Genomic DNA, 26,445 nt, shown 5'->3' on the forward strand with positions numbered 1-26,445 from the left:
CTGCACGACCCCTCCAGGCCAAGATGCTCTTCCCTTGGGCCAGAGGAGCCCCCCTCCCAGAGGCCACCTTAGCTGCAGCGGAGCTCAGAGCAAGGTGGAGCCTCCCGCCGAGCCTTCTTCCCAACGACCGGGTGGAGGGTCCCCTTGGAGGGCTGAAGCGGCCCTTCATCTCAGAGCCCCTCTCCCCCGCCTCCTGGCATTCGGCCACGGAAGCAGCCCCCCCTCTCCCTTAGCCAGAGCGGTGCTTCCTGGGCAAAAAGGTGCCCTTGGTCTGCAACCTGTTCTCTTCCTTCCCCCCCGTCCAGGTTTCGAGTTCTGGCAATTGGAGATGAAACCAGCCACAGCAAGAAGGAGGACGGGCTCAGCAGGTGAGGCCGCCAAGAAGCCCTGTGGGGAGAAGACTCCACTGCAGAAGCTGCGCTCTCCTCCAAGGCTGGCTGGCTGGCTGGCTTTTGGGGAGTTGGATTGAGATTTCAGGTCGTAGGAGGCTTGGACAATTTAGGGATTTTTGTTACAAATATTACATCTTTGATATATTACAGGACCTTGGGATGGAGAAGAGACAGGCTAAAGGTCCTCTTAATAAACAAGATGTGCTATGTCAACCCACTTAACGCTAAATTTGACCTACACAGAGGCAGTGAAGAGAAGCCACAGGTGGAGCCCCCCCCCCCCCAGATTCGAGCAGGGGTCGCACTGCAAATGCCTGTCGGGCAGGCCGTGAATGAAGGACGGCTTCCCCTTAAAAATGAAACAGCTGAGATGCGCGCATCAATTGCAAAATGTGGACACAGGTGGCACCCCTCTCAGCAGCCAGATTTGGCGGGGGGGGGGGGTCAGCATTGAGCAGACCTCCTTGCCCCTCCATGCAGCCAGTAAAGCAGAATCAATAAGGCCTCACACAGATACCTGCTTGTCTCTTCCAGTGCATGTCCTGTAGCAGGAATACCAGTTTTTGTGGCAGGGGTAGTTATAGGCAGCTGGGGCGGTGGGCTGACTGTCGCAGGGACCTTGCAACTTCTGAGTCCTGCATGTATTTCTTGAGCAAGTAACGCACACTGCTCTTGAGCTGCTAGGAGAAAGCAGTCTCCCCGCCTGAGGTCAGTGTGTGTGTCATCTGCCTGTGTGGGGCTGGGGCCTGCCTCTGGCCTGCCACCCCCCATTCTCCCCGTAATGGGCCTCTCTGTCCCTTTCACAGCGTGGTTGACATCCACTTCCTGGTGCTGCAGAACCTGATCCAGAGCACCCTGGCCCTCTCGGACAGCCAGATGAAGTCCTGCCAGTCCTTCCAGGTAGGAGAAGGCGGGGGGAGGATTCTCAGCAACAGACACAGGCATAAATTCCCCTAAATAGTAGATATTAAATGCCGATAAGGATTTGGAGGGGGTAGAAGGAAGCCTCCTTGGAAGCGCAGATCGGAGTCATTGACACGCGCGGGTTTTCCACAGGAGCCGCGCAGAGCAGCTCTGAATCCCCTTTTCCAAGAAGGAAATCCACTTCAGAGCTAAAGGGCCCTGCCGGCCAGGGCCTGAACACATGAAACTGCCTTATCTTATACTGAATCAGACCCTTGGTCCATCAAAGTCAGTATTGTCTGCTCAGACCGGCAGCAGCGGCTCTCCAGGGTCTCAGGCAGATAAAGGTCTTTCAAGTCATCCACTTGCCTGGTCCCTTTAACTGGAGATGCTGCTGGGGATTGAACCTGGGACCTCCTGCATGCCAAGCAGATGCCCTGCCACTGTGCCACAGCCCCTCCCCTTGACGGCCGCATGTGTTTGCAGACCTTCCGCCTGTACCGGGAGTATCGGGATGACATTCTGGTGAAAGCTTTCTTGGATTGTCAGCGGAAAAGCCTGGTGAACCGTCGGCGGGGCAATCACACCCTGGGGCCCCGGAAGAGTCGGGCGCTGCCTTTTGTGCCCATGTCCTACCAGCTCTCTCAGAGCTACTACAGGTAAAAGTGTGCAGTGCCCCCTCCTGCCCTGACTCCTGGCTGTGTCTGGGAGAGTATCCCAACCACAGCCTCCTCCCCCCCGGTGGGCCATGGAAAGGGTTCTCTGCCAGTCCCAGCTGGTCCAGACTGGCTGGACAACAGGAAGCAGAGAGAAGGGCAGGTAAACGGGCAAGTCTCCCAGTGGTGGGGAGCGAGGCGTGGGATCCCAGAAGGACCAGTATAGGGACCTGTCCTGTTTAATTGGTTCACAGATTATCTGGCATTGGGGGTGAGCGGCATAGTGGCTACATTTGCAGAATTCTAAATGTAAAAATCTATGCCAGTGAGGTCTGTACTGCTGGAGGCTGAGAGGGAAAGAGACCTTAGGGTTTGGGGGATGAAAATGTCGCCTCCGTGTGCAGCAGATGGTGACAAAGGAAGCTCTAGTCGGGACTGGAAATGAACTCACTGGGGGTATCGTAACGCCCCCTCTTGTGCATCTTCATTTATAACACTGTACCGTTCTGCTTTCTGCACCTCAAAAAAGAGACTGCAGAGCTAGGAAAAGTGCAAAAGGGAGCCCTGCCACCATGGCCCAGGGGCTTGGTCACCCGGCCTGTGAAGAGAGGCCAAAGGGTCGGGGGGCTTTTCAGTTTAGTTGTGCCCACAGAGAAAATTTTGCTCCCTCCTCTAGTACTAGAACTCAGGATCACTAATGAAGTTGGTGGGCAAATAGGTTCGGGACGGGTAAAAGGAGCCCAGACTTCACTCAACGCATAACTGAATGGTGGAATTCATCGTGAGCAGAGGCGGTTTTGGCCATGAGGGCAGATGGCTGCGATAAAGGTGGACCTGGCTGCTTCCTGGGGGTGGGGGGGAGAGGTCGTTCAGTGGCTGCCAGCCACGAAGTCAGACGAAAGGGAACCTCCACATCCAGAGGCAGCAGACCTCTAGATAACCGTGGGAGGAGGCTGCAGCAGGAGAAGGGGATAGAGGATACTAAACTGCCCTGCCCTTCTCTTCCCAGACCCCGTCCCAGTCTGCCAGTGGAGACACGCAGGGTCTCCTCCCCCCCCCCCGCCCCACTGCTATGCTCAAGGTCCGTCCAGCCAGGAGAGCAGCCAGCGAGGGTGTCACTCAGCCCCCCCCCGTCTGTTTCCCGCCCCCTCCAGGCTGTTCACGTGGCGTTTCCCCAGCACTCTCTGCAGCGAGGCGTACCAGTGTCTCCTGAAGCTCAAGGAAGCTGGCGAGCAGGATCAGCCGGCTCGCTTTTCTTTCAAGGACCAAGACGACCCGCCTGCCTCGGAGATGGTGACCTTTCCTCTGGACGGGCCAGGGGGCTTTTGCGCCGCCATCCTGGCCCTCTTCTCTCTTGGCTTGGTGTCTGTGGACGTGACGATCCCAGAGCAGATCGTGGTGGTGGACAGCACCATGGTAGAGAACGAAGTCATCAAAAGGTGTGCCTTGGCAAGCGGGTGACCTGAGGGGATGTGCCGCCTTTCCCCCAGTGGCTTCCCAGACCCACAAAGCCAGCTCCAGCCTCCCAGTGAGGGAGCACTTGAGTCCAACCGGTCCCAGAGGTGTGAGGGTCCTTCCCTGTGGACAGCTGAAATAACAACCCCCTCTCCATACTGGCAACCCAAGGAATGGGTTCCCATCTAAAAATGTGGGCCATAAAATGCCTGCAGGAGCCCCGTGGCGCAGAGTGTTAAGCTGCAGTATTGCAGTCAAAAGCTCTGCTCACGACCTGAGTTCGATCCCAACGGAAGTTGGTTTCAGGTAGCCGGCTCAAGGTTGACTCAGCCTTCCATCCTTCCGAGGTCGGTGAAATGAGTACCCAGCTTGCTGGGGGTAAAGGGAAGATGACTGGGGAAGGCACTGGCAAACCACCCCGCAAACAAAATCTGCCTTGGAAACGTCGGGATGTGATGTCACCCCATGGGTCAGGAATGACCCGGTGCTTGCACAGGGGACCTTTACCTTTACCTTTTTAAAATGTCTGCAGAAATGACAGGCGAAGTGATGGAAAACTTGGCGGGGGGGGGTAGATTGCTCGCCCGCTTCGGGAAGGGGTTTTGGAGGGGAACGCTAAGAGAGGCAGAGGGTGCCGCTTAGCACTGTGATACTGGCTGTCCACTTCAGCTCCTGTGTCCTCCTTACAGTTTGGGGAAGGAGGGCGTGGAGGAAGAGGAGGAGGAAGAGGAGGACTTGGATGAGAGCGCTGCCAACAAGCCCCGCATAGAGGTGAAGGCCCGCCAGGCCTCGCACACCAACTACCTGCTCATGCGAGGCTATTACTCCCCGGGCATCGTCAGCACCCGGAACCTGAGCCCTACAGACAACATCGTCGTCAATTCCTGCCAAGTGAAAGTGAAGCTGAGGGAGACCCCTGCTTGGGATGGCTTCCTGGGCCGAGGTCAGTCTGAGGCTCCCGGCTTCATCCAGGGGGCAGGAACCCCGCCTGTGGGGTGTGGTTTGTGGGGGCCCTCCCCTGTTCCCTGCCCCCTCTGTCGGCTGAAACGCCCAATGGGCTGGGTTTTCAGATCCGCTGGACCTGGTGAGCCTGCCTGTCGGAGCCTCCTGCCTGCCCAAGTCCTTCACACGGCTCATCACCATCCAGGAGGAGGCGGCGACGGCGGAGGAGCAGCTTCTGCTTCGGTCCCTGGAGCATCGTGGTTACAGCGCCAGAGAGCTTGCTGCCGTCATTGAGCTCTACGAGGCCATCCAGGCCGCTTCCCACTTTGGGGTGAACGGGAGCGACCTGGCCAGGCAGTTCCAGCACTACGAGGATGCTGGTGTCGACTGCACCCGGCTCTTGCAGGTGAGTTGGGGCCCGGTCCAGCAGGCCGTGTGGAGGGCACTGTCCCCTCTGTGAAGGACGAGCCGCTCTCCACGGGTGCTGCCGAGGCTGCCTGCAGCCAACAGTTTGTATCTGTTCCCCTCCTTTAGGACCTGCTTGACCTGGAGCAGGTGTTGGAAGTGGGGGGCCACACCACTCGGCTGGTGGCAAGGAAATGTGCCAGGCCATGGCTCTTGCATTCCGTGTCTCTCGAGGAGGACGTTGGCAAGAGTCTGAAAAGCAGAGTGACCCAGAGGGAGCCTGCTGAACAGGGCAGGGAGCTGCAGCGGAAAAGCCCCGCCTCCCCTCCGCCGGCAGAGCCAGAGCCAGCAAGGAAAAGGCAAAAGACGGAGCCGGACAAGAAGGGGGGTGGGAACGAGGCCTCCCAAAGCGAGGCCTGTCTGGGGGGAGGAGCAGGCGATCCCCTTCGAGATGCCGCCGGCTGCACCTCTGCTGTGGCAGGAGAGGACGAAGGCGCTTTGCAAGGATCCGGCGTGGCCTCAGAGGAAGGGATCGGTGCCTCTGGGGGGAAAGCCGACACACAGAACAGCCAGCAAGGATTGGGCTGCAGAAATCCTGCTGGGGAACCTCGAGGGGAAGATCTGTCACAGCCGGAAGGCCCTGGCGGCTCCAGCGGTGCGTGAGCAATCTCCAAGTTCCAAGTTCAAGTTCCCCCCGCTAGGCGATCAAGGGGATGGCTAGCAGGGATAATAGCAGAGGTCACCTGGCCCCCAACTCTGCCCTCTTGCTCAGATCCAGGAGCCAACCTGCCTCCTCTTTTACACTGGCCCAGAGGCTTCTGCCAGACTGTGTGGGTGGACAACTGGCACCCTTTCCCCGCAACCGGGCCATGTGGGGCATGTGCTGCCAGCTTCCTCTTGTGTGATCAGTGCTTCTGCTCTTGGCTGATGGCCCTTTTACGCAGCCTCCCCTTGGCTGTCGCCACGTTTTTAACCGCTGTGGCAATTCTGAGGTCACACAGAAGAGCAACTGGGCAGGAAATGGGTGGTTTGGCTCTTAGCGCTGATGGTGTGCTCTGGTCTGTCCCTAGAGTGCGCCACAGAGAACGTCATGCAGGCGGAAGAGGAACGGTGAGTGTGCAGAACAGATCCAGACTAAAATGGCAGTTTCAACCAATGTCCCTCTCAGCTGCAGATCCCTCTCCCCCCCCCCCCGTCTCATTCTTCTCTCCCAGAGGCAGCGTTATGCGGAGCTCAGGAGGAGACAGGAAAGCTCCATTGTGCCACTGGAAAATTTTAGTCTGGCTCTGACCCATAGGCCGAGAGAGGCCTGTTTCTTAACATGAACGGGCACGGAGGCCAGCAATGCTGTGACCCGCTGGTCCCTCTCCCGTGGCAGAAACCCCAAAGAACCTTGTGTCTATTTCCCTCCAGCCAGGCCTGTGCTTTGTAGAACGGCTGCCTGGCAAACGGGTGGTGCTTGGTGGTCCTCTTCCCCTCTCCCCCCACTCCTCCTCCTCTGCCCTCTAAGCCCATCCAGAAGCTGGATTGCACAGAATTTGCAGGTGTGCAAAACAAAACATGCCCCACAGGTGTCGGGGCTGAGTATGTTCTTTGCCTGCACTCTGCAAGAGTCAAGGAGAGCCAGCGCGGTGTCGTGATTAAGAGCGATGGTTTGGAGCTGTGGACTCTGATCTGGAGAACCGGGTTTGATTCCCCACTCCTCCACATGAGCGGTGGAGGCTAATCTGGTGAACTGGATTTGTTTCCCCACTCCTACACATGAAGCCAGCTGGGTGACCTTGGGCTAATCACAGCTCTCTCATCCCCACCTCCCTCACAGGGTGTCTGTTGTGGGGAGGGGAAGGGAAGGCGATTGTAAGTCGGTTTCATTCTGCCTTACGTGGTAGAGAAAGTTGGGATATAAAAACCAATTCCTCTTCTTTGCAATGAGAAAACAAAAAAATCACTGAGGTGAGAATCTGAATACCCAGAAGCACAAGTTGCCCCATAAGAGCCACATGACAGGTTTTACGCCCTGGCTTTACGTAGCAATACGAAAGGGGTCTTAGCGTCAGCCCTGGCTGGAGGCAGAACAGTTGGCAAGCGGTGCAGGCGCTGAACGGGGATCGCCTGACCAGTGCAGTGACCGTGAGCCTCGGGCACCGTGGGAATTTGAACCTGCATCTCCCAGAGCCTGACCCGGCCGCCCTTTCTCCCCCACAGAGCAAGTGGGAACACCTACTTTGTCGGGCGTCCCTGGCGCATTGTGGATGGCAGCCTGAACAAGCCGGTGTGTAAAGGCATCATGGAAGGGGTGCTGTGCCACGTCATGACAAAGCCCGGCATCACGGAGTCGGCCCTGTGCCACCATTACCTGGGGGTCCTGCAGCCCATGGCGCTCCTGGAGATCCTGCAGGTGGGTGTGGCCACCCGGCACCAGGCGGGTCCCTTTGCCCAGAGCTCCCTGCGCGTGACAATCAGCAGCTGGGGAGGACTCCCGGTGCACCTGGGCAGAGGGAAGACGGTGCCCTGCCCCAGGAGGTGCCACCTGAAAGGCCCCGCTGGGGCGTAACAACAAATGCGCAGTCCTGGGCTGCTATGTTGCGAAAAAGAGCTTCTGGGACAGCGGCTGCCAACCTTTTAAGATTTTATTTATGTTAAATAAAATATGATGACTATTGATTCTTTACTGCAGGGCCTGGAAGCACTGGGCTGCATCCGGAAATTCTGCCTGAAGCAGCAGCAGGTGCCCTCCCTCTTCTCACGGCCCCCGCTGGAGGAGGAAGTGGCTCGCCCCAAGCTGGGTGAGGCCCCCGTCGCCTTCTACGAGCCAACAGTGGCCTGCACCCTGCAGATGGGCCGCGTGTTCCCCTACGAACTGAACTGGAGCAAGTGGGTGTAGGGGTGGCAGGCGCCATGTCAATAAAGTGACTTAAGGAAGCGGCTTGTACGTCTTTGGACGAAGGCGCAGCGAGAGCAGCTCAGTCCCGCCAGCGGTGTCCACACTGGGGGCTGCAGCACTTGTAGAAGGTGGTCATGGGCTCATCGGCCGAGCGCGTCTGCAGCTGCATGAAGTAGGCTCGCGGGTGCTCACACTTGGGGCACGGTTCTGCAGGAGAGAAGAAGGGGGGGTCAGCTTAGGGATGGGCGACACCAGCGGAGACCCCCACCCCCCCCATGAGCACTGACAGAATCACAGAGTTGGAAGGGGCCTTCTAGTCCACCCCCCCTGCTCAATGCAGGATCGATCCTCCTAGAGCAGGGGTTCTCAACAAGGGGGGGATTTTAGGGTTCCAGGGGACCACTATTCAGCAAAGTGCAAATTATTTGGAATGGACCTTTTGAGATAATTATTTTGGGAACGGGGGAATTATATTCTGAACAATGGTGAAAGGGGGGAATGGAGCAAAAAAGGCTTGAGAACCAGTGCACTAGAACATGCTTGACGAGTGTTTGTCCAGCCGCTGCTTGAAGCTCACTGTCTCCCTAGGCAGCCGATTCCACTGCTGAACAACTTACTGTAAAAAATGTTTTCCTATATCTGGCTGGTACCTTTCCACCTGCAATTTTAACCCATTCTTGTGAGTCTTATCCTCTGCTGCCAAGAGGAACAGCTCCCTGCCCTCTAAGGGACAGCCCCTTCAAATGGTTACAGAGAGCAACCCTGTCCCCTCCCCTCTTCTCCAGACTAAACATTCCCAAGTCCCTCAGCCTTTCCTTGTAGGGCTGGGTCTCCAGGCCCCTGATCATCCTCACTGCTCTCCTCTGCACCCGCTCTATTCTGTCCACATCCTTTTTTGAAGTGAGGCCTCCAGAACTGCACGCAGCAACTCCAGGTGCAGCCCGGCCAATGCAGTGTACAGCGGGACTATAACATCTTGCATTTGGGATGTGATGCCCCTGGTGATCTGCCCCAAGACTGCATTAGCCTTTTGTGTCGCTGCATCACACTGGCTGCTCATGTTCAGCTTACGGTCCCCCTGTACCCCAAGATCTTGAAGCTGCCTGATACTGGATCAGACCCTTGGTCTATCCAGGTCCGTCTTTTCTACTCAGACTGGCAGCAGCTCTCTAGGGTCCAACTGGAAATGCAGGGCGGTTGAACGGGGGGCTTTCTGCATGTCCACGGCCCCTCCCCACAAACAGTGTGGGGCCACTGAACAAGCCCGCGAACACACGCATCGGGGGCTGCCCGAGACTGAATCCGGACCGTGCGGGTCCATCCGCGCCAGGTCTTGCCCGCTGGGGCTTCGGATCACCCGCCCCCGCCCCTCAAACGGGAGCTGGCAGCTGCTGCGGGGGGGGGGTCGCCCACTGACCGGCGGTGGAGTCCACGTTCTCCCAGGCGGCGGCCCCCCCGAGCACGTCGTCCACCTCCTTCAGCTTCGGGTAGCGCCTGCTGGTCACCTGCGGGGGGGAGGGGGGGAGGGCGTCGGTCAGGGGTCGGGGCTCCGGGGAGGGCTCCCGGCCCCGCCCGCCTGGAGGTTGGCGACGGCGGTGCCAGGGAGGGAGGCCACACCCACCTTACGCGTGACGTTGCGGACGTAGGGGCACGTGGTGCAGGCGAAGCGGTGGCAGCGCGCGCCCTCCTCGGCCACCAGCACGTTCCCGCAGGCCGCGCAGAAGAGCAGCATGGCCGGGGCCGAGGCCGGGGCCGGGGCCGGGGCCGGGGCCGAGGCGGAGTCCGAGCCGGCGCACGCCGAGGCGGCGGAGCTGTGGCAGGCCGGGCTGGCGCGCCTCGTGCGGGACCCGCTGCTCTGCGACCTGCCGGCTCAGGTAGGCCGCGCGGAGGGGAGGGGCGGGGAGGGGCGGGCCGACCGGCTGTCGCTCACGCGGAGCGGCCAACCACGGGCGCGCCCTCCGCCCTTCCGTTTCCCCCGACAGGTGACCCCGGAAGAGATCGCCTCGCAGGTGGCGCTCGAGTACGGCCAGGCCATGACGGTGCGCGTGCGCAGAGCGGACGCCCCGGAGCCCATGCGTGAGTGGGCGGGGCGGGGCGCGCGAGGGGGGAGGGGTTAGCGGAGCCCCCGCCCCGGTCTGACCCGCCCCCTGCTTCTTCCTCCCCGCCCCCCCCCGGCAGCCGTGGTGGTGGTGCAGCAGGCGACGGTGCTGGAGCTGAAGAAGGCGGTGCGGCGCTTCGTGCAGCTGCGGCAGGAGCGCCAGGGCGGCGTGCGGCACATCAGCTGGTGAGAGGGGGTTAGGGGGGGCCGGAGGGGAGGGGGGCCGGAGGGGAGGGGAGGGGGGGCCGCCGCCGCGCTGACGCCCCCCGCCCCCCGCCCTCCCGCAGGAAGCGCGTGTGGCGGACCTACAGCCTGTCCTTCGGCAGCGAGAAGCTGGACGACGACCGCAAGAAGCTGCGCGAGTGAGTGGAGTGGAGCGGAGGGAGGGGTGGGGTGGGTGGGGGGCTCTATCCGGGGGCCCTGGCTCGCCCCCCCACCCACCTCCCCACCACCACCTTGCTTGCAGGTACGGCATCCGGAACCGCGACGAGGTCTGCTTCGTGAAGAGGCTCCGCAAGTGAGGCGAGTTCAGGGGGCGGGGGGGTGGGGGGTGGGGAGAGCGGCGCTTCCTCCTGGCGGGGGGGGGGCTGTTCAAGGGACGCCCCTCCCCCCCAGCTGGGCTGGCTTCCACCAGTTGCGAGGAGGGCCCGGGAGGGTGGGCTTGCATCGTTCCAGGAGACCCTGGGTTGAAGGGAGGGGCGCCTGCCAACTGATGCTGCAGAGCCGCCACCCCTCAAGTCTCCTGATGACGGTCTCCATTGGTGGGGGGGGGGATCTCAACACTGGCACAGAGGTTCCCACCGTAAGATAAATCCCTCCCCTCCTGTTATCTCAAACAGAGGAAAGGACGGGGCCTCTCTGTTTTCCTGCAGGTGCCGATAGGTGTGTGCCCTATCAAGGCTGCTTTAAACGAGGTGGGGGGGGGGCTGTCTGTCTCTGGCATTTCTGTCCCTTTGAGTCCTGGATGTATTGGGGAGGGGATGGAGCCTTGACTGTGCTTTCTGCCTCCGATCACAGAAAAGAGCCACCCTGGCCAAGCCCCCCAATGGAGCCAAGGTGTCTTCCAGCAGCTGTCCGGAGCCTGTTCCGAGTGTGGTTACTTTGAGCCAGAGTCGCTGCCACGGGGCCCACCACCAGCAGAGTGCCAGATGCGGGAGCCCGGAGGCCTCGCCTCAGCCGCTCCTAGGCTGCGCACTCCTTGAAGCAGACCTGCTTTTGACAGCTCCTCTTACTGCCAGTGTCACCAGGACCGGCAGAGCTGCAGCAGGGAGGTGGGAGTGGCAGGAAGGCAGCTCCTGAGAAGCAGACGCTGGGGGGCGGGGGCAGCTGCCATTTCCATTTCCCCAATAAAACGCAAGTGCAATATGAGTCTGCTGCGTTGTCGTCGGGGGGCGGTTTGAGTGGGTCTGCTTATAGTAGAAACTGCAGGCGCTAGTGGCAGAATCCAGCCTGCAGTGATGCCCACAGTGAAGCAAAAGAAAAACCAATGCTATGAGCCAGCAAGAAGCCCTCCCCCTCCGTTTACTCCATAAAACTTTAGAATCATAGAATTGCCCCCCAGCCCCAGACTGAATTCTGAAAATACTTCTCCCAAGAGAAGGGGAAATGTTCTTACACAAAGCCCATATGGGCATGGACTCCAAACTAAGCATGCCTTAATTTTAAATGTCTGGCTTGTATAATTAATTCGCCTTAGTTTAGAACTTGGGCTGTCCAGCACTGAATCAAAGAGTGCCTGAATCTGGGCCTTTTTCTCAACAGCATGAAGCAGCACAGACAATAGTCTGGAATTTCTGGAAATGTAGCTAAAACGCTACTTGTAGTATTTTAATTACCCCCTGGGCAACAGGTATCAAATCTTGTTAAAAAGGCCATTTGGAAACTAGCACAATAAAAATGGAAGGTTTTGCAAAATCGAAGAAGGCACAGACGTTATTCTGTATGCAGCAAACGGTCTGGTCGGGGCAGATGAGGCGCCTTGCAGGGCACAAGCGGGAGGCGTGGGGGGGGGGGATGTCGGGCACCAGGGGAGGGTGGGCTCAGTGGAGCTGCGTGTCCAGTTCGTACTTCTCACAGAACTTGTCTGTGAAGGGGATGCAGGTGAGGAACTCGCACCATTTGCACTGGATGGGGTAGAAGTAGAACAGGACCACCAGCCCGGAGAAGAGGCCGAGGAAGACCAGTTGGAAGACGACGATCTGGCACCGCTTCCGATACAAGTCAAACTTGCCAAAGCTGATGTAGGGCAGGAAGGCGAAGGACAAGAAGAGCCCACTGATGAAGCCGCAGACGTGGGCAAAGTTGTCGATCCACGGCAGGAGGCCAAAGGCAAAGAGGAAGACCACAACGGCCAGCAGCTTGAAGAAGGCCCTCCAGGGCCGGGCCAGAATCTGCCAGCTCTGGAAGAGTTCCACGAAGAGGCAGGCCAGGATGCCAAACTGGGAGCCCGCTGGACCCACCTGAAGTGGGGGGGGGAGAGGAGAGAGCGCTGGGAGGCTGGCCAGGAGCAGCAGCAGTGTGTCTCCCTCACTCTGGCCTGCGCCCTCATTCTTTGACGCCCCAGCGTGGTGTGGTGGTTAAGAGTGGTGGACTCTAATCTGGAGGACCAGGTTTGATTCCCCACTCCTGCACATGAAGCCAGCTAGGTGACCTTGGGCTAGTCACAGCTCTCTCAGCCACACCTACCCCACAGGGTGCCTGTTGTGGGGAGGGGAAGGTGATTGTAAGCCGGTTTGATTCTGACTTAAGCGGTAGCGAAAGTCCGCATATAAAAACCAACTTTTTTTCCCCTCCCCCACAAGTGCCCAAGCAGGATTAAGACTCCTCTAGCTGGGGAATCTCCTGCCTACCTTTTGTTTCTATTAAAGCGGCTTGCTGAACAGGCGTTTGTCCCTGGGGGCTGTGGTCAAACTTATCTGTAGAAGTGGGAATGAGGCCCTTCCCAGGGGAAAAAAGGCTGCCACGGGAGGTGGGCAAGGCCCCTCCCTCCAAGCGCTACCAGGCATGGGAGAGCTGCAGGCTCCGGGCCCGTGGGGGATGTTGCCCTGGGACGGTGTGGCCCCCAGAGCAGCCAGGGCCCCATCCTGAGTGTCGTGAGAGCCACACCAGGGCACCCCTACCTCAGCCCGGTAGGGCAGGAAGATAGCACTGGCCAAGTTTCCTGTGACACCACTCAGCAGGTAGATGATGGCGATGCGGTGCCAACCGGCCAGCTTCTCCAAGTCTCGCAAGATGGTCATTTGGAAACACACCGACACCAGGCAGTGCAGGATCCTGCCGGGACGGAGGGCAGAGAGAGTTAGGGCAGGAACTGCCCCACCCCCACCCCGGTGAGTGGCGCAGCCCCCCCCCCAACTCAGCTTGGTCCTCTTCGCCCCCACTCCTGGCCTTTGCTACTCACTAGCGTTGGGAGGGGGGACTGAACAAGCAACTGCTCAGTTGCGGGGAGGGCAGGCCGGCCTGCAGCTGCCCTCTCTACCCGCTTTGGATCCAGCATTACCCTGCGTGAAGGAAGAGCGAGAGCCAAAGGCGATAAACCTGGTCTGGAACCTCCGGGTTGAGGAAGGGCAGGAGCCCGCAAACGTCGTCCATGCAGTGAACCTGGCGAGAGACAGCGGCTGTACTCAGTGCCGGCAGGGGCCGGGCCGGGCCTACCCTGGGGTGGGGGGTGGGTGGAGCACGGCAGTAAGTACCTGTGAGCACAGGGTGGCCTCCTCGTGGAAATAGCCGTGCATGAAGGTGCAATACTCGCGGGAGGTGATCTCGCACCTGGGGGGAAAGAAAGGCAGGAGAACGTGCCTGTCAGGCAGGGCCGCTGGGGGCCATCGCCACACAGAGAGGGAGCCACAGTCCCTGGTGCCTGGCTAGGTTCCCCCACCCCGGGAGAAAGCAGGCTCTGCCTGTCCTCACCTTCCCTTGGTGTCAATGCAGCAGGGGCGCCCAGTGATCACACAGTCCACATGCAGGTGGTTGGTGTGGTTCCCAGCGCTGTTTTTGGTGCAAATCTGGAAGAAGTGGGAGACGGAAGGGATGAACCGGGGTTGGGGAGCCTTTCCCATCCCTTTCAGTGCAGACGCCGAGGCTTGAACCTGGGACCTTCTGCATGCCAAGCAGATGCTCAACCGATGAGTCACACCCCATCCAAAGGTACCAGTAGGGCAGGGGTCCTCTCTCCTTGTAGAAGTCTTGCCCCTCCCCATCCTGTTGCTCTAACTCGCAGGCCTGGCGGGGCTGTGGTTCTTGAGCACACATGCTGCCGCCATAATTGTGCTGGTCCACAGGTTGCACACACTACTCAAAAGAAATCCGCAGATCCCCCTCCCGGCCTTCTCCTGCCCCCCTTCTTGGCCCGAGCTGGCTGCAGCCCTTGGCTAGCCTCACCGGCCACTTGGTGATGTCGTCGGGCCATTCGTGAGGGTCTGTGGAGGCCGGCTGCTCACACACCCTGTGGAGGAAAACACGGCTGTTGGAAGGGGCACCACTGGCCAGACCGGCACCCCCGAGGCCCAGAAGCTTCCAGCTGCCCAGCCCCAGCAAGGGGCTCTTCTGCGGGCCCTCCTCTGGCCTCCCTGGGGACAAGCGGTCTGAGGGGGAGGGGCAGCTTGTGGCTCTGGGGGAGGGGTTGGGGGCAGAGCCTACCGGGGGTCTTGGTGACAGACAGAGCCAAACTGTCGCTTCTCTCCTGCCAGCAGGGGGGCGTTGGGGTGCTGCGGCCATTTCACCCACACGGCCAAGGTGGACTGCAAAGGAAATGAGCGCCAGTGGGTGGAGGGCAGGAGCGGCCAGCCTCCTGGATCTCAGGCCCAGCGCAGGGGGCGAACACTCACCGAGCACTCCTCCTCGGCCGTCTGCACACAACCGGACTTGTCGTTGCGCACGCAGCAGGCCGAGTGCTTCTCCTTCTGGCGGGCGGCGTTGATGCCGCTGTGTACCTGCTGGTCCTGCCGCATGCACGGGGAGAATTTGGCCCCCAGGTGGATCAGGGCTTCCTGCCGGAGGGAGAGAGGGAGGGAAAGAAAGCAGCCGCTTCAGCTCCACCGCGGCCAAGGCATCGAGGCCCTCGGGCCCTGCCCGCCTGGCTCTTCCATGAATGAAGGTGGCAGTGCCCCCTGGACACACACTGGCACGGGCACTCACTGAGCTGGGACCAATCCAGAAGTTCTCCTGCTGAACGTACTTCACATTTTCATAGACGCCCCGGTTTCGCAAGACCTGCCAGAGGGAGAGGCCGTTAGAGCAGAAGGGGTGGGCCGTGTTTTTATATTTACCCCGTATAATTGTGCTTTATTAATGTTACAGGCTACTTCTCTTGGTACCTATTTGTTTACGCTCCTGCTCCCGTTTACACACATTTTTATTAATTTCATAGCAAGGTAATATTTAGGAGTGCAGAATTTTTAATATCCTTTTTAAAAGACACACACACACACAAATAGGCCAATGTGCCTCTGCTTGTAACGTTGAGCTTTGCATGTTGAGCATTGCCCTGCCTGGGAAGTTTACCGAAGTGGAGTCCGTGGGCACAGCCTCCCCTTCCCAGCCCTGCCTCTTGCAAGCAGAGCCGAGTCTTGTGGAGACGGGAACGGCTCCCGGATTCCAGGCTCTGCCTTCTGCTCGGCTGGGCAGCTGGCCTCCTGCTAGGCATGGCAGAGGAAATAATTCCCTCCTGATTGTTGTTCTGTGGGTTGGTTGAGATAAACATTCTTGTTTAAAGTAGCTCTCGGGTCAGGGTTAATGCCTGGGTTGGAGGGGACGGACACGGCCAGCCGACTTCACCGTCTTTCTCCGGAAGAGCAGCCAGCTTGCCTTCCGAGATGTCGGCTGGTGAGTGGAAGCTGGAGTGGTGGCCCAGCCAGCCCCCCATGAACACTTGAAGCCACCTTACAATTGGTCTCTCAAGATCAATGTTGTCTACTCCGGCTGGCAGCGGCTCTCTGGCAGACTCTATTCACATCATAAACCGCCTAGTTACTTTTTAAACTGGAGATGCCGGGGGTAGGACTGGGCACTTCCTGCACGCAAAGCGGATGCTCTACCCCTCCGCCACAGCCCCTCCCGGAAGGGAAGGAAGCTGCCAGGAAGCCAGTGCACAACTCGTATGTTCACCCCACGGGAAGAAGGGGCCCAGGCTAGAGGCCGTTCTGACCAGCACCAGGGGGGCTGCACGTTCCTGGGGCGCAGAAGAGCAGGGGGAGGGATTGGTTCTGGGCACACCGATGGGGAAGGGACGTGCTGCTTGGCACCAAAGGGAGCCATAAGGGCGGCAGACAAGGGGATGGGCGGGCTCTGGCGGCCATAACAACCGAGAGGTTTGTGGCACCTTAAAGACAAACGAGGGAGCCGGGGGAGCCTGTTTCAGCAGACGCAGGAAGGATTCCACGTGGCTGGCAGAGACAGAAATGCTCAACACCTCAAACAGGCTGTGGGACAGGAGCCGGTGACACGGGCGCCATGCCACCCTGCACAGCTCCGATGAAGGCCGATCCGGAAGGGCAAAGGTCTGTTCTGGGGGGGCTGCTGACTCCTCCCTATGGTTGCTGAACTGGCCAAGTAGGGGGACGCTGCTGCCCGCTGCACTCTGCCCTGGGGGGGGGGGGCGGCTAAACACCCTGGGCCTCAGCCAAGGCACCTCCTGGCCTCTCCTTGCCAGGACACCAGCCCTGCTCCACCCGCCTCTTCAGCACAAGCGGAATGCAATGCTTTATGCCTCCCGATACCACAATAACTGGGCTGGTCTTTATGTTACTGCCAGACTCTCTCTCCATTTATCCTCAGCTACCCCACTGAAATCTCCACCCCACCCCAGGAGTGGGATTGGCGCACGACCCACGTTTCCTCCAGCTCACCGAATCCACAGCCTCGTGCTGGGAGAAGCCCACGGGGGCGATGCCGTAGATCGATACGGCCAGGATGGTGATGAGCGAATGCACGAAGGTGACCCAGTACGTGAAGAAGGGCCTGCGGGGAGGACAGGTCGAGAGGAGCACTCAGACCAGGAGCAAGGGGGCCCGCCCCACCCCCCCCATGCCAGGACACAGCGCCCACCCCCCAGTCCCTCCGCACCCACCGGTGGTCGTCCATGTCCTCGATCTGCTGCTTGACGTAGCTGTCGATGCGCTTGCGGTACGTGCGGTTGGTCAGCCGGCCCACCATGCCCAGCCCATAGGGGCGCTTCTCTTTGGCAAACAGCTTCCGCACGGGCACCGTGATGCGCTGGCCGCGCCGCTGCAGGCCCAGGCTCACCACCTCCTGGCGCAGGCGGATCTTGGGCTGGAACACGGACCCCTCCTTCTGCTTCCGCCAGCCACGCTCCAGCGGCCTGCGGCACAAGAGCAGGAGGGGCCAGGGGTGACTCGGGCACCAGAGCCAGCCACACCAAACTGGGAGGGTCAGCGGGTGTCTCCCCCTCCCCCCTCCAAGTTCCTTGCAGGCCACAGCAGCCCCACGGAAGCCGGCCAAGGGCTCGCGGCGGTGCGAGGAAGCAGCTCTCCCTGCCAGAGGGCCCTGGGAAATGGCCACAGGGGCCCTGGCGGAGCCGATGAGCCGGGAGAGCCGGGGGCCACTTTCCCTGGTCTGGTGAGGGACTCTGGGGACTACCCTGGGGGGGCAGGGGATGTGACATGTTGGGGTCTGAGCTGCTGGGGGGGGGTCTTCCTGTCGGTTGCCCTTGAGTGGCCCAGACTAGAGCAGGGTCCTCCTCCCTGCTGGAAGTCTTGGGCCAAGGGAGGGGGCCCTCCCCAGAGCCAGCCCTTTCTCCTGGCTCCACCCGGTCTGCTCCAGACTGCTTGCTGGGACTTCTCCTTGTTGGCAGCAGGACGCCAGGGTTTTACAAGCCCCCCATCCCCCCTGCTCTGCGTCTGCTGCAAAACGGGAGGGGCCGCCCCAGCGTGCCTTGTGGCCTCCTCTCTCCCCCCCACCCCAGGCATGTGGAGGCTGCTTCCCACACCCAGGCACCATGCAATTCCCTGGCATGTGGGGGGGGGGGAGCTGGGACTCTGCTCCCTGGGGAAACAGCAGGCAGTGGGGAGGGAGGTGTTATGGGGCCTGGTCACAACGCAGTCAGGTGTCCCTGGGGTGTGTGCTTTCCACCTCAGCCTGAACAGCAGCCCCCCCCCTCCCCCAAGACTGAGGTGCCTCCGGGACTTGCTCCTGCCCCAGGCCCCGCTTGCCCTCGGCCTCCTCCGCTGCCTTTCTGGGCTCGGGCCCCACTCTGCAGCCTTCTCCCGGGGTGGCCGGGCCCTTCTGGGTCCCCCTCCCACTCTAGAGTTTAGCTATTGTTCATGGGGGGGGGTCTTGAGTGGGTCAACTTGCAGCGCCTCCCTTCAAGCCCCCGTGAATTTTGGGGAGGCCTCTGGGCACAGGAGCCCCCCCTCCCACCTCCATCCTTTCCCTGCCTCTGGGACCTGCTTGTTCCCAACCTTGAGGGGCTTCATCGCCCACTGACTGTGAATCATAAGGCAGGAAGAAAACCCTACATCGCCCAGTGCTCTTTGGGCCAGTGGGGCACGAGGCGGCTTTTGTCTGAAACCTCCGAAGCAGGTCGGCCTGACCCTCCGGGTCTGCCTCAAATTCCCCCGGGGCTCGGTTGAAAGGCAGAGTGCCGGAGTCAAACGCGCCAGCGGCTCCGGGCCAGAGGATGACTTCCCGGCCCCGTAAAAGCACAGAGGCCCGCTGGGCCAGGGTCCAGCTTTAGTGGTCCCTGGCAAAGGCTGATGGGAAGCGGCTCTCTGGTTGCCCTGGCGATGGCAAAGTTTGTGTGTGTGTGGGGGGACGCTACAAGAATCACAAAGACCCGGATGCTCAAAAAGGAGGAGAGGGAGGACTTCCACTGGACCCCCCCTCCAACGAAGGGCAGAGGGGGTGGTCCGGATCCACCAAGGATTCTCCGTTTCCTGCCACGCGCCCTGCTCTCCCCCACCCACCCACCCACCCGCATGACTCACAGCAGGAGGTGGCTCCTCTCCAGCTCATTTCGGTCCAAGGCCCCCCCCGTGAGCCCTGGCTGCGCTGGCGGGGGGGCTTTCGCGTCGGCATCCCGGATGGCTGCTTCGGAGGGCGACTCAAAGACCTCGTCGGGGCACGTGGAGAGTTCTTCCTGGAGGACTCCTTCCTGGCAAGACAGGGCAGGCTCAGAGGCTGGGTCCCAAAAAGCCTCGGCCTGGCAGAGATGCCACCACCGTGGCCCCCTTACCCGGGCAAAGAAGGAGGTATCCAGCTCGTCCGGGAAGTCCCCCGTGTCCTCCTCCAGGAAACTGGCCGGGGTGAAGCTGCATCGCTGGGTGGGCCGGAGCGTGCCGTCTCTCACCGAACGGCCCTGTGGGGAGAAGAGCACATCACGCAGTGGGGAAATGCATACAAACAGCGCAATAAGAGGGCGTGGCAGGAGGGCCGCCTGGCACAGTTTGGGAGATAACGCTGCAAAGACTGGAAGAGAGGAGGAGGAGGAGGACACAGCCCCACACCACTTCATGTAGCAAACAACCATCCCCACACAGCCCCAGGGCACTTGTGCCTGTGGTGGAATACAGGGGAGCTGAGGGGGGGGGGCTTCTGGAGAGCTCCGTCACTGACCACCCAGATGCTTTTGCATTCCTCCATTCACACTTATGCCACTTATGGATTCCTGATCACCAGGAACAAAATCCCATATTCAGCCTCCTCTACCACTAGGACCCCCCACTCTTCCCCTGGTGTAGCAACGGCACCCCTCACAACAGGTCTCTCTTGGCTCTCCCTCTGCCCTGCTGTTGTGGTGAAGCCAAAACAATCGAAAAGGACCTGTGGAGAAACACCCTCCCCCCACCCAAGAATGCGTTCCAATTATTTGACTGCTCTCTGTCCATGGGCAGGAACCCTGCTGCAGAATGAGAGCTGGCAGGTTGCAGGTTGGAGATAGGAGCCAGTGTGGTCTAGTGGTTAAGAGCGGTGGTTTGGAGCGGTGGAGCAAGGGGTTTGATTCCCCCACATGAGCGGCGGAGGCTAATCTGGAGAACTGGATTTGTTTTCCCGCTCCTCCACACGAAGCCTGCTGGGTGACCTTGGGCTAGTCACAGCTCTCTCAGCCCCACCTACCTCCCAGGGTGTCTGTTGTGGGGAGGGGAAGGGGACTGTAAGCCGGTTTGATTCTTCCTTAAGTGGCAGAGAAAGTCGGCATCTAAAAACCCAACTCCTCCTCTCCTTCTTCTTCAAGCTTCCAGCACCGAGCACAGGACTCCAGCTCTTAGCGATGCCAACGCAATGCCACCCCACCACTCGCTAGGAAATCACACCTACAGCCACAAAGTTGGGAAGACTGAAGGGGTAAAAGGAAAATGTCTCCTTTGGGACAGGAAGGGCCATTCCGAAAAGGAGGGCACAAAAACTCTAATAGCGGGGGGGGGGGGTGTCTTCCTGCCCTGCTGGGAATGAGGGTGGGCTATAAATTGGAAAAATAAATCAGATGCGCACGAGCCACGGTGGACTGAGCTTCCACCAAGGGACTCCCATCTTCTCCAGGAGGCAGGAGGTAACGGAGAGGAGTCCCAGCTTGGACACCTGAGGTACTCCTGACCTCTAACTTATTGCAGTCACAATGCAAAATGCGCAGCTTCCCCTGGTCTTGCTGAGGGTGCAAGATTCCCCCAGACCCATCTCTTTGTTCCTCATAAACAACGTCTCCTTGCTCTAGGCTGGTAACGCAGCAAGAGGCCACCCAAGGGATGTCCCTGCTCTGAGCTCGCTGGCCGGGGAGGAGGCAGAGTTGGCCACGCAGCCCCTGGCGGGCCCATCTGCACAGCCCCTGCAAAGCTAGCAACAGCCGCCCTCCTCCCTTGGCATGGCAGCCGGCTCCCCCTCGGAACACCAGCCCGGGACAGAAAGGGCGGCCTTGGCTTGCTGCTTCGGGGCCCCCGACTCAGCCAGCGGTCACCAGCCCTCCGCTGTCAAGCAGCAGAGCCAGAGGGGAACCAAACGATGGCCCACACCCACCCATCCCTCCTGGGCATCCACCGTACTGTGGCAGGGGCCTTGGGACCCAGCAGTCACCCGGTGGCGCTGCCCCCGAATGCTTGCCCTGCCCGCCCTGCGATTTACCTTCACCAAAGCCGCTGCCGCCCGGAAGCTCATCTTGGCGACCGACTCCCTCTTCCGCCTCCGGGGCCAGCGATTGAAGCCGGACCGCGAACTGGTGAAGGAGCACAGAGACGCGGCCCCGGGCGTGATGGGCGTGTGGGGCATGCTGTAACCATCACTGTCGTCGGGCATCCGGAAGGCCCGTCCACGGGCCAGGGGGTCGATGATCTGCCCTCAAGGAGAGGTCTCTGGTCAGGGCAAAGCATCTCAAGGTGTGGGGCACATGCATGTGGGGAGGAAGAGGATCTCCAAAGGAGGTCTCTTATCCCTCTGGAGGCACCCCCTCTGAGGTACGGGCTTCTACGCGCCGCCGCCCCCCCCCCTTCGTCCCTCTCTTGATTCCAAACCAGGGCTCAAGCAGGAGACTCTGGCTTGAGCCAATGTCACCCCAAAGCCTCCGTCTTGAGTCTGAAAATATCGGTGCCGGGGGCCATTCCAAGCAGAGGCCGCCTCCCTCCCCAGACCCAACTCACCCTCTGCATGCCCAGTTGGCAGGGGGGCACGTAGAGCGGAGGGGGCGTCTCCGTGCTGGCCAGGGAGATGTTGTCCTGGCTCGGGAGGTCCATCTCACGGATCACCTGTGGCTTCAGCTTGCCATAGCGCATGCTGCAGTGGCGCAGGCTTTTGCGCTGCCATTTCTGCGTGGCGTCGCTCTCCTTGCTCACACCAAACCAGTCCGCGGTGCCCCTGAGAAAAGCCAAGAGTGCCCCTGAGGACCTGTGGCCAGGGCATGGGAAAGGCAGCTCAGTCATCCCTCCGATCTTCCAACCGCCACACGTGGCACCGGGTTCTCCTGGGCCCAGACTCTGGGCTTGCTCATTCTGCCCTGGCAGTGCCACCCGGCAGCCTTGGCAAGGAGCCTGTACCCCGAAGGCTGCCGAGGCTCCTGGCCCAGGGGACGAGGTGGTGGTGGCGGCGGGGGGGGGGGAAGTGTTAGCTGAGCAGCTTCTGCTGTTAGTGGGTGCCTGGAAGAAGTCAGCATCCGTGGAGAGTTCTCATTAGTGGGTGGTGGGTGGTATGTACAGCACCGGGGGACAAAGAGGAGGTGTGGGCTAGAACAAAATGGAGTGCAAAGTCAGGCTCCGTATGGCAGCTGTAGGTCTGGGTAGGGGGGAAGCGGCTTTGAAGGCAGCAGGCAGGAGAGTGCAGCTGCCATAGCGCTGGTTGGAGAAACACACTATGGCAACAACACACACACCCCACGCACACACGCCCACCCCTCTCCAGGGGCAAGAGAAGGTGAGCTGTGTGTGGCCGTCATCATCCAGCCCCGCCAGGTGTGGCTTTCTAGCCAGGTGGGCAGCCCCAGGCTATTCCGCTTGGCACCCGAGGCCAGATCTCCTCGCCTGCTGAGGCCAACGATGCGGGAGAAGGCAACGGGCAAGACTGATGCCCACCGCTGCCTTCCAGGCCTGCCCAGGCCGAGGCCACGATGCTGCCAGCACCGCTTGCTCCATGCATGCCTGGCTGAGGGCATCGCTTCTGCCCAGACCACCTTGGGTTTGCCCACACACCGGCCTCTTCCTGGAGAGAGGCGGCACTTGTTCGGCCCTCTGCCCCTGCTTTCCAAGGCCCGGATGTGGGGCTGCCTCCTCACGACAGTCGCAGGGCAGCGAGGGCAAGTGGAGGGGGTATCCAAGGGTGGGCCTTTCCTGGGTCTCCCCCTCCAGAGTGGGCCTGGAGCCAGGGAGGAGAAGGGAGGCTGGGCTCTGGATGGAGCCGTGCAAGGGCCTGCCTCTGCCACCGCTGGGCAGCAGGGGAGGGGCTGCCGGGGTCCCCCATGCACTCACACGCATGCATTGGCGGGGGACGGGCATCACACCAGCACTGCAGGTACCTGAAGAGTGTTCTGGGCAGGGACTGGCGCTTTCTCAGGGGCCTCCTGCCCAGCTGGCGCCCGTGAACGGGCAAGGTCTGACTCCTCTCAAAACGGACCTGCCTGCTGCAAAGGAGAGAGAGCTGAGGGGGCACCGGGGGGGGGGGGGCGGCCCTGGTACGAGCTCTGCTTGGCCTGCTGGCTTGGAGCCGGGAGGGGCGAACAGGAGCTCCGGCACAGCTGTCGGGGGCAGGGCAGGGCATGTGGAACAGTGCCAAGGGCCCACATGGACCAGCCAGGGACTGCCCTGCATGCCTTGATGGGCAATGCTGGCACTATAGAACCAGACTGCATGCCACACAGGTGGGTAATCCGGGCACGGGTAATCCTCCCATGCAGAGGGCAGCCACAGGCCCTGTTAGGGAGAGGTCGATGCCCAGTCTCAGAACTGCCCAGAAACCAGCGTGAGGTCCAGAGACCGCCGGGTGACAAGGACCCTGGTCCAGGGAAGGAGCTGAAGATGGAGGCCAAGAATAACCCTCGCGGGGTCATGCCCCGGTGGGCCCAGGGAGGTCTGTTGCCCACTTTTCACTGGCAAGGGTGCCCTCACTCCAGGATGCCAGGGGAGGCCGTCCTGGGGCGTCGGTCCTCCACTTGGCTATCCAGAGCGGAAACAGGCCTCCTCCCTGTTACACAAAGGGGCTCTCTGGGCAGGTGGGGGGTTGCCCCTCTCCCAGCAATGCCCCCTCTAGTAAACTTTTTTGGGGAAAGGGGGCATGAGCAGCTCTTCGGGGCATTTACAGATTTAACATTTTTTTAAACCAAACTCTCCATTCACGTGAAACCAGGTGGCAGGTCGGGGTGGGGGGGGATTTCAACCCGGCTCCCAAGACACCCCAAACCAGTGGGAGAAAGCTCTGCAGAACTCCCATGACCCAACGACTGCTGCTGCCAGCTCACAAGTGAACGGCGGCGCCTCTCGTCGCAAGAGACGGACCTCTCCAAAGGTGCCACGGGACACGTTTTTGGGAAATCAGTAAATCTGAATGCCCCGTGTTGCCAAGCCCTGCAGCTCCACCCTGACACCTCCTTTTCTCCAAGCACCCTCCTGTGCGGTCTGCAGAGAGCCTTGGCGACCGATGTGATTTGTTGGCGTGGGCTTCATACCCACCACACAGCCCACAGAAGGGTGGCCCCTTCACAGCCTGTGAAGTCCCGCAGCGCTGCACCACCACCACCCCGGCCTGCCCGGCAGTCTGAATGCCCCGTCCACAAAGGGACTCCCCGGCTGCTAAGAATCCAAGAAGCTGGACACGGCCAACCTGGACAGCTGCCGGCGGAGTCCCGCCCCACCTCCCATGCCCCGAGCAGCACAGGGTGACCCCGAGTCTCTGGGCCCAGGTCTTACCTCCGGATGGTCTGGGTGATGGAGGTCTGCCGCTGGAGGACTGGCCGCCGAAACTCATTCAGAGGGGAAGAGAAGCCCCGAGTGTTCTCGGCGGGCATGCTGACGCTGCGCAGGAAGGCCGGGCGCTTCAAGGGCTGTGGGGACGAACCAGAGGGTGCGCGTCACCCCCAGCCAGAGGGGGCCAGGGCAGGCTGGGCTGCCGCCTCCCTCCTGGCTACCCTTGGAGGCCTCGAGCTACTGGGGTGAAGGGCGGCCCCCAACTGCCCTGAGGCCCCAAAGTGGATGAACACCCAGGATCTTGGCTGGTTGTCTGGCTGGGTAAAAGGGCTGTTTTGCCAGGAAAGCAGGAGACTGGGGGGGGGGGGGGGAAGACGGAAGGTCCCTTGCCACTAGGGGTATGGGGGAGGAAGGTAATTGTGAATTTCCTGCATTGTGCAGGGGGTTGGACTAGATGACCCTGGTGGTCCCTTCCAACTCTATGATTCTATTCTATGATTCTTGTCCGTGCTGGGGAGGGAGGGGCGAGGCCCTCGCCCAAGCCCTCCTCTGCCTGCCCCTCCCCAGTTACCTGTGCCAAGGCCGGCTCCTCAGCCGCTACCCCTCCCATGGGGGCAGGAATGTCCAGCTTCAGCCCCGGCGGCTTCTTCCTCTGCAAGCTGCTGGTGCTCTCCCGGCGCCCCTCGGACATCCTCCCACCTCCACTCTCAGACCTGGAGGGAGGGCAGCAAGATTAGTGGGGGGAGGGGTGCGGTAGTGCCCCCCCCAGGGCATGGCTGGTGCCACTCTGCTGGCCTCCCAGAGGGCAACAGAAATTGGCCGGACATGTGTGGTGAAGAGGAAGGAAGAGGGCCAGCCCCAGATAGGAGCAAGTTCCCACCCCCCAGGCAAAGAGGGCAATGCCCCCACCAGGCCCCAGGCCTCTTTGCTCAGCACCAGAGAGGGGTTCCTTCCTTGGCGCACAGAGCTCTCTGACCTAAGGGCCATGCCAGTGCCCAAGGCCTGCCATGCACTGGGAGAAGAAGTCTGGGCTGGCTAGGAGCAGGTCACCACCTGCTGGCCTGTCTAGGGCCCCCCCAACCTCCCCCCCCAAGGCAGAGAAGAACAGAGACCTCAGAAGCAGGAGAACCTCAGAAGCCCTCTGCCTCGGCTCACACTGTCTCAGACAGAGCTGAGTGCGGGCCCTATCCTGCCCTCGCCTGGGGAGCCTCCAAGCTTTCCGGAGGGCTCCTGGTCTGAATTGGGGAGAGCAGAGCCCAGGGAGCTAAGAGCCCAGCAAGGAACTGGCAGTCCCAAGGCAAGGCCTGGCTGCCCCCCTGCCCCCCCCCCAGTTCCATGCTCTGCTGCACCTTTTCCACTGGAGCCCCGTTACATCCTCCCAGGCAGGAGTTTGGCTAGAGGAACTCTGCCCTCTCCAGCATCCCCACCCCCTGCCTCGCTGCTGATGGAGAAATGACCACGGCATCGCAATCCAAAAGTGAAGGCAGAGCCAGCTGCGCCCCCCCCCCCATGCCTGGCACAGCTCTGGGACCTCGTCCTCCCCGGCATCCCAATCTGAGAGAGCGGAGTTCCCAGGATGTCTGCAGAAAGCTTCCGCCCTGCTAGACTTTGCCCTGTTAAAACAGCCAGACAGGGCCAACTTCCACCCCCCCCCCACTTCCGTTTGGAGTTCGGAAAGTGAGCACAGCAAAGCCAGCCCCCAGCCCCCACCCACCCCCACCCCTAATGGAAGGAATGCTCTTCTCCACTGGCCCCTAAGAGCCCAAAGAGCAGAGGGGCCCTGCTCACACGCCCCACAGTCCTCTGGGAACAGGCATAAGGACCCGAGAAGCTGCCTCAGGCGCAGCCAGACCGTCTCTCCTTCGGCCTCTCTGGGCCCTCCTCACATCTGCAGCCAGGAGCGCCAGCCCCCGCCTCGCTCCGGCCATCTCCCCCGGAGGATCCTGCTTCGCTGCCCCCCCTCCCTGGTCTCCAGTCAGTTCCATCAGGCTCACAAGGGTTCCCATGCAAAAAGGGAGGGGCCGTGTGGCTCGGTGGCAGAGCCTCTGCTTGGCCGCAGAAGGTCCCAGGTTCAATCCCCGGCAGCATCTCCAGTTAAAGGGACCGGACAAGACCCTGGAGAGCCGCTGTTGGTCTGAGTAGACAGTACTGTCTTTGATGGACCCAGGGTCTCATTCCGTACAAGGCAGCTTCATGTGTTCACGTTATTGGGAAAGTGTGACAACTGCACAGGGGTGTGTGTGTTTCATTCGGTCTACCTGCAGCTGCAGGGAAAGAAGCATCCTCAAGGGTGCAATCCTGAAACCAACGAGCCTAGCTGGCAAAGTCCCCCCCCGCCACCCTCCCAGAGACAGCCAATGCAGAAAGCCGTCCTGCTGAC

The 26,445-nt window shown here is 60.8% G+C and overlaps 4 protein-coding genes across 5 annotated transcripts in view; 2 read left to right on the forward strand and 2 right to left on the reverse strand.

The window, feature by feature from the left end:
- The window catches only part of GTF3C1 (general transcription factor IIIC subunit 1), a 33,841-nt gene extending 26,204 nt beyond the window's left edge, over window positions 1-7,637 (forward strand). Inside the window, exons 28-37 of the mRNA XM_056866248.1 lie at window positions 306-368; window positions 1,199-1,292; window positions 1,782-1,954; window positions 3,106-3,390; window positions 4,096-4,349; window positions 4,477-4,754; window positions 4,883-5,408; window positions 5,824-5,863; window positions 6,965-7,151; window positions 7,431-7,637. Of these exons, the coding sequence (XP_056722226.1) occupies window positions 306-368; window positions 1,199-1,292; window positions 1,782-1,954; window positions 3,106-3,390; window positions 4,096-4,349; window positions 4,477-4,754; window positions 4,883-5,408; window positions 5,824-5,863; window positions 6,965-7,151; window positions 7,431-7,637 (2,107 nt within the window). The remainder of the gene's footprint in view (window positions 1-305; window positions 369-1,198; window positions 1,293-1,781; window positions 1,955-3,105; window positions 3,391-4,095; window positions 4,350-4,476; window positions 4,755-4,882; window positions 5,409-5,823; window positions 5,864-6,964; window positions 7,152-7,430) is intronic.
- Window positions 7,638-7,716: 79 nt separating this feature from the next.
- Window positions 7,717-9,377, reverse strand: POLR3K (RNA polymerase III subunit K). The gene is made up of 3 exons (XM_056866254.1): window positions 9,259-9,377; window positions 9,055-9,142; window positions 7,717-7,844 (listed from the first exon to the last, which is right to left on the reverse strand). Exons 1-3 carry the CDS (start codon window positions 9,367-9,369, stop codon window positions 7,717-7,719), a joined length of 327 nt encoding a protein of 108 aa, XP_056722232.1. The 5' UTR covers window positions 9,370-9,377.
- Window positions 9,271-10,263, forward strand: SNRNP25 (small nuclear ribonucleoprotein U11/U12 subunit 25). Its single transcript, XM_056866253.1, has 5 exons — window positions 9,271-9,511; window positions 9,620-9,713; window positions 9,816-9,921; window positions 10,023-10,097; window positions 10,202-10,263. Exons 1-5 carry the CDS (start codon window positions 9,368-9,370, stop codon window positions 10,254-10,256), a joined length of 474 nt encoding a protein of 157 aa, XP_056722231.1. The 5' UTR covers window positions 9,271-9,367; the 3' UTR covers window positions 10,257-10,263.
- Window positions 10,264-11,774: 1,511 nt separating this feature from the next.
- Window positions 11,775-24,137, reverse strand: RHBDF1 (rhomboid 5 homolog 1). 2 transcript variants are annotated; one of them, XM_056866251.1, is made up of 16 exons: window positions 24,069-24,137; window positions 21,318-21,531; window positions 20,806-21,012; window positions 18,926-19,048; window positions 18,678-18,844; window positions 16,802-17,053; window positions 16,581-16,692; window positions 14,872-14,946; window positions 14,562-14,723; window positions 14,374-14,474; window positions 14,116-14,179; window positions 13,645-13,739; window positions 13,428-13,503; window positions 13,235-13,335; window positions 12,855-13,008; window positions 11,775-12,194 (listed from the first exon to the last, which is right to left on the reverse strand). In XM_056866251.1, the coding sequence occupies exons 2-16, from the start codon at window positions 21,447-21,449 to the stop codon at window positions 11,775-11,777; spliced, it is 2,241 nt and encodes a 746-aa protein (XP_056722229.1). In that variant the 5' UTR covers window positions 21,450-21,531; window positions 24,069-24,137. The 2 variants fall into 2 exon arrangements, with proteins under 2 accessions (XP_056722229.1, XP_056722230.1); XM_056866252.1 differs by lacking the exons at window positions 21,318-21,531; window positions 24,069-24,137 and having other exon boundaries at window positions 18,678-18,840; window positions 20,806-20,924.
- Between the last annotated feature and the right edge of the window lie 2,308 nt (window positions 24,138-26,445).

Source organism: Euleptes europaea, chromosome 21, assembly GCF_029931775.1.
Source record: "Euleptes europaea isolate rEulEur1 chromosome 21, rEulEur1.hap1, whole genome shotgun sequence".
NCBI classification, from domain to species: domain Eukaryota; kingdom Metazoa; phylum Chordata; class Lepidosauria; order Squamata; family Sphaerodactylidae; genus Euleptes; species Euleptes europaea.